At 43.5% G+C, this 10,946-nt stretch overlaps 1 protein-coding gene across 3 annotated transcripts in view; it reads left to right on the plus strand.

Annotated features, from left to right (window-relative positions):
- The first annotated feature begins 6 nt into the window (after nt 1–6).
- The window catches only part of LOC112141831 (transcription factor COE3), a 43,668-nt gene continuing 32,728 nt past the window's right edge, over nt 7–10,946 (plus strand). The window contains exons 1-6 of one of the 3 annotated variants that reach the window (XM_024264999.2): nt 7–1,254; nt 2,267–2,423; nt 3,790–3,853; nt 3,922–3,977; nt 5,789–5,862; nt 6,147–6,215. In XM_024264999.2, the coding sequence (XP_024120767.1) occupies nt 1,133–1,254; nt 2,267–2,423; nt 3,790–3,853; nt 3,922–3,977; nt 5,789–5,862; nt 6,147–6,215 (542 nt within the window). In that variant the 5' untranslated portion in view covers nt 7–1,132. The remainder of the gene's footprint in view (nt 1,255–2,266; nt 2,424–3,789; nt 3,854–3,921; nt 3,978–5,788; nt 5,863–6,146; nt 6,216–10,946) is intronic. The other 2 variants (XM_024265001.2, XM_024265000.2) reach the window with 2 other exon arrangements.

Consider the following 10,946-nt stretch of genomic DNA (forward strand, 5'->3'; position numbering starts at 1 on the left):
CCTCTGAGGCCTTCTCCCCCCACCGCTGAAGACGGCGCGCTGTTACTCTGAAAAGCTCGCCTCACTTCCTGCCTGACAGACGGTTTTACCTGAAGTTCTGCTCACCTGGACTCCACCTGCATCACCTGAGCTCCCGTCAGAACTCCGGTTTCGGATTACCTGAAGATGTTTTGGGATCGGGGTTGTAGCGCCCTCTATCGCTCGCCGGCGGTACCGCCGGATCAAGAACAGAGACGGGAAGCAGGTTTGTGGATGGATGATGTCGACTGACAGAAGATCCGGAGGTCCTGCTCCAGTTCTGCTCCGGTTCTACTGCGGTTCTGCTCAGCAAGAGAGGACATAAAGTCTTTGAAGGTCCAGATGAAGACGTCCCACATGGACACTTGGGGTCAGAAGGTCAAAGAACCGGGACGACCCGCTGAGAGCCACACAGGAAACAAGGCGTCGGTTCTGGTCCAGATTCTACCTGAACCACCTCGGACCCCCCAGTTCACACTGGTAGGACTGGTGAGAGAGGGAGGGGGAGGGGGCGATCAAGGGCTCACACACCTGCTCTCTCTCTCTCTGGTTGGTCTGTTTGAGCCCCCCTCCCCCCTCACTCACACCCCGTTTCTTTTGCCTTTTAAGGCGGGGCCCCGCCCCCCGCCGTGATGTCAGCGGCTCAGAGGAAGACCCGTGGGGTTTTTGGGTTCTGGCGTCCAGTCCTGTGGGGCCGCAGGGCTGAGAGTTTCTCCTCCGCTCCTCATCCCTCCATCCCGGCCGCCGCGCCTCCTCTCTGCTCCTCTCTTTGGGGAAAAGAAAAAAGACACTTTGCTCCTTTCCGGACGGCTCTTTTTTCTGCTGCTCCTTCTCTCTGAGGATTTTATTTCTCCTTTTTCCCGCCTCCTTCTCCTTTCCTCTCTGATGAATTTTAAAATCCTCAACTTGAATTTTCTCCGTTTTTTTGTCTCTTCAGTGAAAAGTCAGAAATAAAATCTAAGAGGTCAAAAGTTGAGAGGAACTTTGAGCGTCTCCTCCTCGGATCGTTCCGGAGCGTTTCTGAAGCGATGAAGAGTCGGCCTCCGTCTCAGCTCCTCTAGACTTTCCTCTCGTGGTGGTTTGCGTTTCCACGGCGGCGCCGCTGTGGTCGGAGATGTTCGGCATCCAGGACAACCTGCCCCGCGGGGCCACGGCCAACATGAAGGAGGAGCCGCTGGCGGTGCGCTCCTGGATGCACGCCGCCGGCGTGGTGGACGCCAACACGGCCGCTCAGAGGTAACCCGCCGCCGCCGCCCCTCAGGGATGCTGGGAGCTGTAGTCCCAGCGGACGCCGTCCAACCGGACAGTGCAGGGGGGAGAGATCAATATTTGTTCTCGTCATTTAAAAAATCTGATTTTATTCTTAGATTTAACTAAAAATAATTATAGTAATGAGCAAAAAAATCAAATTTCAAACTAAATATTTTTTTAAGTTCTGAGGAGAAAGTTTGATTTTCATTTCCCTCCACTGACTGACAGGGGGGGTCTGGCTGCAGCTGGGGGGGTCCGCTCCGGAGCCGTTCATGCGCGCCGATGCCGCTCGCGGCGCCTCATTAACACGCTCGCCGTCACGGAGGGAAACCCTGCAGCAGCAAAACCACCTAAAGGATTTCTCAAAGTTGAAGGAAATGCGGATAATTCCTAATTAAATGTTTCTGGAAATTAATTCACATTTTTGTCAGTTTAACAAAAGTTTGGGATTAATCAGAATGAGATTATTAAAGCAGAAAATCTTCTTTTGCGGAGAAAATCAAACAAAGTGTTTGTTTTATAAAATATTTTGAAACAAAAAAATGTATTTAATTTCCTAATAAGTTGATTTATTTGCCCCCCTCCCTGGGAGCTCGTTAGCTGGTGGAGCAGCTCGTTAGGGACGTCCGAGCGGGAAGAGCGGATCCGGTCGGGATCTTCCTCTCCGAGGCCGCGGCTTCTCCCCCGTGACCCCCTCCCTGAACATCAACCGGCGCCGCAGCTCCACACGGCGGGAAGCTTTTTCCCGCTCAGTTTTTCCCGCCTGCAGGACCTTCACCTGTTCTTGAATTGATCAAAATGTTTTTTCAGACGCGTCTAAATACTGATTTATGGAAAAATGAGAGAAAGGAAACACCAAAACAAAAAAGAATAAATGTAATTTTAGTTTTCTGGCGTTCCTTCATCCGAACCGTCCCTGCAGATCCGATTCTGATCCGCTTGATCCTCCACAGATCCCTCCGGATCCGTTTGTTCATGAGTTTGTCTCTGTTTGCAGCGGGGTGGGGTTAGCCCGGGCTCACTTCGAGAAGCAGCCCCCGTCCAACCTGAGGAAGTCCAACTTCTTCCACTTCGTGCTGGCGCTGTACGACCGGCAGGGCCAACCGGTGGAGATCGAGCGCACCGCCTACGTGGACTTTGTGGAGAAGGAGAAGGTGAGATCCGAGGAGGAGGAGCGGGACAGGAAAGCAGACCGCGGCCGCCTGGAAAACAAACGCACCCCAATGTCACATCACAGAATCTCAGATTTAAAAAGAAAATCCAATTTTTTATTTAAAATCCGACGCAGATTTTTCCCCAATGTTTCAGGTTGTGATTCAGCAGAAAACATCAATTATTGATCCTCCATCAAGCAGATTCCAGGATGGGATTTGATGAGAGATTCTCCACTTCTTCAAAGGACGCAGGAATTTTTTTTAATGTGTCTAAAAATTATAAAAACATCCAAAAAACAGAAATTTTGATAAAGAAAACGAGCGCCAGGTTTGATAAACACCATTTCAAAAAATAAAATGATAATTTGTGTTTCAGGTTTTACTAACTAGAAATAATAATAAATGTTGAAAAATATATTTTTTACAAATATAAACGACCATGTAGAAAGTAAAATGTTGAATCAATGAACAAAAACTTTGTTTTTCACAATTAAAAATATTAGTTTTTATCAAATTAAATGTTTACGTTGAGTAAACCATCAACTCAGACGTTTACTATGAGGATTTGAAATGTTTAAATTACAAAACTTTTATTAATTGATCCAATATTTTGCTTTTTACAGTGAGACGTTTTATGTTGTGGAACAAGAAAACTTTATTGACAATAAATGTGGCAAAAAGAAAAAATTCTAAATTCTATAAAAAAATAATCCAAAATAATTCAGGATCATATTTTCTAATTTTGCTCATTAATGTTCATTATAATAACTGGAGCTTTTACCTTATATTATATTATGTATGTACACAGTTATTTAAGACATTTATATCTGTTTAAATTTTATTTTATTTAAATATGAAATTTAAAAAAACATTGAAGAAAATGAGAAAAAAATTGCTCAGCCGAACGGTAAAACAATTAAAAATAAATAAGCAAAGGAAACGTCTTACCTTTATTTTGAAGAGTTTCTGGTCTCTAACTTCCTTTTTCGTGCTTTTTGTTTAATTCTTCACATTAAACAAAACTTCACATTTATTTACACATAAACAAATGAAGTCTGTAGACGTAAATAAATTGTATTTCTCCTTGAAGGTTGAGGATCTTTCTTGGGGGCCCCCTGGTGGTGTGGAGGATCACTTCTAGAATTTTTCTTCTTAAATTTTAGAAAATAAAAAAATGTAATTAAAATGTACTGAATTCAGGGTTAAATGTTTGGTAAACGGATAAAGTCTGCTGACTGCTGCTTCTCTTAGTTTCACTTTTGTTTCAAAGTGAAACTAAGAGAACATAAAAATCTTTCCAGTTCAGAACAAACATCCGTCCATAAATCTTCCAGAGCGGAATAATCTGGACTCGTCTTTGTTTCAGGAGCCGAGCGGAGAGAAAACCAACAACGGGATCCACTATAAGCTGCAGCTGCTCTACAGTAACGGTGGGTGCGTTTGTTTTACCTCTCGGAGGCGTGCAGACGGGAGGGGTAACTGTCGGTCTCCCTTTCAGGAGTGAGAACGGAGCAGGACCTGTACGTCCGCCTCATCGACTCCATGACCAAACAGGTGAGGCCGTCCGGTTCTGGTAGACTGAGGTCATCATCCTGAACCGGACCTTCACACTCTTCATCATCCTCATCCTCAGTCTGAATCTGCATGCACGTCAAGTGTTGCTGCAGAAACAGTTTGGAGAAAACTCCAGATTTCCCATCATCCTCTCTTCGGAGGTGCAGCTCGCTCCAGAGTGAACCCACGCCGTCGTGTGATGACATGTGTGTCTGTGTGAACACACACACGTCTGCACGGGTTCCTCTGTGATCCAGATCCAGCGAGGCGTCTCAGGAACACGAGATGAAACCAGTCTGGAGGCTGTGAGCACAGTTGTGTTAAAGCAGAGTGTGAACAGATTCCTATTCGGTGATGTTAATATTCAACATTCAAACCATTTATTTATTCTTTATTTATTTATTAGGGACCATTGATGGATGTCTACTCAGAGTCGTGTTGAATCTGAATTCTTCCCTCCAGACAGAGTTATGGAGAGACAGTGGAGATGTCCGAGTTTCTGCTCACATATTGAGTGTTCGTCATTTTCTTTGAATTGATGATTCAGTTGAATCAATTATCAAACCATACCTAAAAAAGCATTCATTAAGGGTAATATAATTAATAAATATGAAGAAACTAATAAAACATTTTGATTGTTATATATATATGTGTGTTAGTGTATCTATTAGTGCATAAACTAGTTATTTTGCTGTTCTTTTCAACAAATGGATTTTGTTTTGTGTTCATATTACTCAGTAAAGATAGAGATGATTATATATTTAATTTGGACTTTATAAGCTTTTAGCTTCATCCAAAGCTCTTTTTCCAACTCTGAACTTATTTTGTTACATCTGACATTGTTTTAGGATTATTAGCATTTTTTATTTTTATTATTATTTTTTTTTGTTGTTGGTGTTGTTGTTTTTGTTCAGAAAAAAAAATTCTAAAATTTCCCAGAAGTCTGCAAAAAACTAGTGTGCAATGATGTTCTCTACACTAGCGAATATAGACCACAATGCATTGCGGTTGAACAATTTCTAGGAAAAAAACGTGTAGCTTTTTAAAATAAAATAACCACATTTTCATCATCAGATTTTACATTTTGGGTATCAAAAATAGAGTAAAAATATAATAATCAGAGACCAAATTTGACCCTGCGGCTGATTAAAGACCCACTCCACTCAACGTCTTAATGTGGTCTCGGATCAGAACCGTACGGTTGCATATCGCTGATGTTGCTGCCATTTTTGTTTTAATTTTTATTGAACTCCTGCCCCTCTGCAGGAACTATGTCCTAGAAAACCACAAAGGTTTTAGATTTTGACTAAAAATGTTATAATTAAAAGACCACTTGGAAATGGATCAGAAAATGATCCGAGTGGGACCTAAAATAAAGGTAGAACTCAGTCTAATGTCGACAGTCTGGATCAGTAAATAGGAAAGTGAGGTGGGAATAATTACTGAAGAATTCACATACTGGTCATGAAGTAAATTATTGACCAATAAACAACAAACGTTTTATTTTGGTGCAAAGTTGGACTTTTTTTAAAAAAGAGTCATTAGAAATGTGATACTCTCAGAAATCTGCCTCCAGTGGTCAATGTAGGAACTGCAGTCGGTTCTGGGTTTGTGTTAAATTCAGAAAAGAAATTAAAAAGATCAATTTTCAAAGAAAACCAATTACAGAATTTGACAAACCGATTATGCATTTTAAGTGGAATTAATTGAATCTGATGAATCATTTTCTACAAACCAGAACCGGACCTGCTGGAGTCCAAATTCTCGTGTCCCTTCCGTCCCTGTCTGACCTGCAGGTGTGTTTTCTTTAGGCCATCATCTACGAGGGTCAAGACAAGAACCCCGAGATGTGCCGGGTTCTGCTGACACACGAGATCATGTGCAGGTAAGCTCCCACCTGCTTCAGAACCGGTTCTGGTTCTGGTCTCAGAAGGTCTGTGGTTTTCTCCACACGGTTCTAGTAGACGTGTAGAAACTAAACCGTTCAGGCGTTTCAAACCTGAGACCAGGACCAGAACCACAAGCAGGGTTTAGTCAGACCTGGCTGGACAGCTGGGAACGTCCTGAAGTCGGCGCCGAGCCTCACCTGTTCAGCCAGGTGGAACGGTGAGACAGGTGAAAGGTGCAGGCCGTGATTGACGGAGCTGTTTGTTATTCTGTGTGTGTCAGCCGCTGCTGTGATAAGAAGAGCTGTGGAAACAGGAACGAGACGCCGTCGGACCCCGTCATCATCGACAGGTGACCCAACACGCCGCTCCGCCGTCCCTCTGTCAGTCAGAACCAGACGTTCCTACGAAGATCAAACAGACGAGGAACTCTGCTCCGTCGCTTGTTCTTGAGATCGTACAGTTTAAAATGTATAACAAAAAGATAATTTCTAAGTTATATTTTACTTCAGGTTATATTTGTGTAGAATAACTTGTTCTTAAACATTTTATTAAGGTAAAAAAGGTTTAATATTAATAATTCAAGTTCAGCTTTATTTATATCCTGTTGACCTACAAGACATTCAGATGTTTCCTCTGGAGAAGACATTTCTAATCTTCAACCACTGCATTCTACTGAATCAACTCCTTTTGTTTCTACAAAGGACATTTGAGGCCTCACAACCTCACATCCTCACAACCTCACAACCTCACAACCTCACAACCTCACAACCTCACAACCTCACAACCTCACATCCTCACAGTCTTACCCAACCACACTTTGGTTGTATTGAATTTCACAGTCTTGCTCCTCCAGATTAGAATTTAAGGTTTTCATTTTCATCCACATAATCTCTTTTCCACCAACAGATCCTCATTTAGGATCTTCAGGAGTCTCAGTTACTTGATTCGATTCCCTTTGCTCAGTCTGTTCTGACAGAACCATTATTGGACTTTCATTAACTTTTCCAAACTCCTAAAGTGAGGAGGGAATCTGTCTCCTAGTTCATGTTTCTACTAAATGCTGAGAAGATCCGTTATTTAAATCAGATGATGGTTGAAAGATTCCTGATCTGGATGTGAGAGGAACCCGGTTTGAGGTTTCAGAGGTCCGGTGTGACGGTTTGAACGTTGGACATCCTGGTTTCTGAGGACAAGAATCCTGAAGATGATGAAGCTCTGGTCTGGATCAACCCCCCCATCCCTTCCTCATCCCTTCTTCATCTTGCCGTGAACCTCCCCCTCTTGCCCTCTTCTCTTCCCTCCCGTGAGGAATCATACGCTCCTCTCTCCTCTTTCCACCCCCCTCCCTCCCCCCTGCTCTCGTCCAGCTCCTGAGTATTAATCTCGCACTTCACCCCCCCGGCCTTCATGTCTGCAGGCTGTGTGTATTGAGGGGGGGTGAGGGGGGGTGGACGGATGGATGGATGCGACCGCAGCAGCCTTTCGGAAAAAAAGAAGTGAATTTACGGCGGCTCTTTTCACTGCCTCTGCCTGCTGAAATGCATGATGGGAAGGTCTCCTGTGTTTTCCGCGGCGTCCAGTGAACAGGAAACATGTCAGGGTCAGACTCAAACACCCCGACTTCCCCCCGCCTTCCCGTTTCCTCCCCAACAAAACTCACAGTAATGAGGACGCGTCCAGCGGTTGGTGTTTCCGACTCTTTTTCCTCGTTAATGTTGTTCTACAGATTTTACCATCCGGGACGCGTCGACACTTTACAGGAAGTCCAGCATTAGTCCCGTCTGAGCCTTTGGGAGGCCAGAAAAACAGAGGTGGACGCTGTGAAGCTTTTGCCGTCTTTAAAAACTCGACACATACCGGAGGGTTTCATTTAGGTCAACTCTTCCTCCGGTTCAGAGCTTCTTCCAGTATCTGACCCACTTTCAGGGAGCCTTCCCTCTGGATAGTCATAGTCTGCCTTCCTCTGGTTTAGACCTCCTCAGAACGAGGGTCTCTCGTAGATGAACTCTGATGAGGTTCACGCAGGCGGAGCTGATGTAGAAATAGACTCAGTGTTTGGAGAAATGAAAAGCCTTAGAATGAATCTAAAACCATACATGACTTTATCCCAGTGAACATTTCAATGTGGGCCCCATACGGTTCCCAGGTGAGTTTGTCTGCGGTTCCCATGGTGATCCCATCTGTGTTTGCCCACATTGGCTTAGGTAGACTCAGTGGTCTGGGTCGCTGGGATGTATGTCTGCAGAACCTTCATTCTCAAGAAGACCATCAGGAGGAACCAGATCTGGACCAAAACGGCCTCAGTCCCAACCACCTTACAGGTGGATTTGGGCATCTGCAGGCAAAGAACGGTCAAACTTCTGCGGGACACACTGGTGACCCGGACAAAACATCACGGTTGTAGACCGCTTGATGAACCAGTAGAGAGAAAACGTTTGTGTTTTTCTATGGGTATGCTGCGGGCGTCAGATTGTTGTTAAGACTGAATTTTATAGATAATTCAAATTCAATTGTTGTCAATGCTTGTCAAAGACAGTACAACTGATTTCAAGAGCAAGTTCTTTATTATGGTTCTGTTCAAGCAAAAATAAATTGGGATATATTTTCCTAAAAAATATGTGTTCTAATTGGCTGGACTCACCTGAACCAGGTAATCAGTCATGCTTAGATATCTGGAAATCATGCAGACACTGAGGCCCTCGAGGCCGGGAGCTGCTGATCCCTGTTCTATTTATTGAGTTATTAGAGATGATTACTGGGCCGAACAGGATAAACATTGAACACACTAAAACTATATTTTTAAAACCTTTAAACCGTAACTTTTTAACATAATTAGGAACTAGATATATCACATTACCTGTGATAATGCTGGTGTGAATGCTGGAAGCTGAATTTGGCTGCTGAAGATGCTGAAACTGATAGCTAAAAACGCTGAAGCTGATGCTATCACTGTCGCTAATAGCTGCCTAAAATATCAACTAAATGCCAGATTAGCCTAAAAAACTAAAACTGAAAAAAATAGGTTAGCCAAAACAGCTAGCATGTAGCTGAAAAAATAGCTAAACTTCAAAACAGCCTAAAAACTGAAAAAAGCGTAAATTAGACAAAACAGCTAGTGTGAAAATATTAGCCTAACTAATAAAACAAATGCCTAAATTAGCAAAAAACAACTAGTATGAAGTTGAAATATTAACTAAACTCCACAATAGCCAAAAAATAAAAAAAATGGCCGAAATATTAGTTAAACTCCTAAACAGCCCAAAAAAGTATCAGTAAAAGTAAAAAATTGTTTAAAAAGCTGCAGAGTGCCACTTTTTTAAAAACTTTAGAACTGTAACTTTTTAACATAAATATGAATAATAAAAAGGCAGGAATATTATTCCAGAATAAATCAACTTAAACCTTAAATAACTTTCAATATTTTACTCTCCATAAAAATAGATTTTTTCAAAATTATACAAGTTAGAAATGAGCTCAAGATAACATTAATAACAATAAACAAAATGATCTGGAGGGCCGGATCCGGCCCCCGGGCCTCGACTTTGATACATGTGCCTTAGACGCTTCTATAGACCGTCCTGACCGGTTCTTGCATTGTTCTGCATCTCCCCCTGTTCTCGCCGTGGTTCTAGGAGCCTGACGGCCGTGAATATCATCTCCGATCCTTCCGGCGGTTCACCGTGTGGACTCTCGGGCTGCTGATCAGGATGGCGCTCGGTGACTTTGGCGGCTCTTTTCAGGCGCCGGTTCGGGCTCCCTGTGGTGATCTGTCAGGGCGGCGGTTGTGCGTGCAGACAGGAGCTTTGGAGGTCAGGGATGCTGGGATGATGGCGCTCTGAGCAGTGTGAGAACGTTTTAACAGGATGATCTCGGGTCTTTAAACTCCTCTCCGCTCTGTTTGTAGCCGCGGCTGATGGTAGTTGTGGGACAGCCTTCATCTTTTCACGCTCCGTCTCTGAATACGTGATGTGAGAATTTTTTTGGCGGGGTACAATCTCCTGTCTGCGAGGGTCTCTGGTGTCTGCAGCGTGGGATTATGGGAGGATGACTCGCTGTCAATCATTTAGCAGGCGTAGGTGTGATTTCCCTCTCATGCTGCAGGTCGGTTTTGGATGGAATCTCATTACTGGCCGTGTTTCAGGGTGACTGACAGCAGAATAATGTTGGGGGGCCCCAGAGGGCCGGCCCGCTAAATGTTAAATGTATGAATGCATGGGAGTCAATGGAGAGATGAAGTGTAGCTGAATATTTGTCTGACTGGGAAACAGCCTCAGACTGAAGAGTGTGACCCTGAACGCACCACGAGCTGCTCCACTGCTGCACACTCAGAGCAACACAACAGTTACAACACACCTCCGTGACTCACAACGGGAGCACGAGAACACTAATTCAACTGACACGCAAACACTAATGAGACACACAACCAACATCCATCGACCAACAATCTATACACAACTGTCACACAACCAATACACAACTTACAAAACTATCATCACAAAAACAAAACACAACCAACATCCATGAACCAACAACCTTCACACAACCGTCCTACAAACAAAGCATGGAACACAACGTAAGCCAATGCACAACAAATATGCTACAACTACACAAAAACGACACACATCCAACACACATCAACGGACAACCTTCATCCAACTGTCCCACATCTAATGGATGGAACACAATGTCAAATCAATACACAACATTGAGACTATCAGTACAAAACTAACACAAAGCTAACATTAATCATCCAACAATCTTCACACAATTGAACAATAACTAATGCATGATACAAAAGACCAACACATACACAACATAAGCTCTATACAAAAACACAACCCACTGATCAACAACACGACCAGAACACAAACAAAACAGCACAAATTTATCTGAACACACAACAACATCAGAGACACAAACGGATTCAGGACAGAAAGTTGAAACTGAGAGTTTGAGCTGCTGATAATTCAGAGTCAAATCTCCTGTTTCTCATCGTCAAACTTCTCCTTGACCTCCTCATTCCCTCCTCCTCTCCCCTCCTCTCTCCTCCTCTCCTCTCTCCTCTTCCTCCTCTCTCCTC

This window comes from Oryzias melastigma, linkage group LG19 (genome assembly GCF_002922805.2).
Source record: "Oryzias melastigma strain HK-1 linkage group LG19, ASM292280v2, whole genome shotgun sequence".
Classification (NCBI taxonomy): domain Eukaryota; kingdom Metazoa; phylum Chordata; class Actinopteri; order Beloniformes; family Adrianichthyidae; genus Oryzias; species Oryzias melastigma.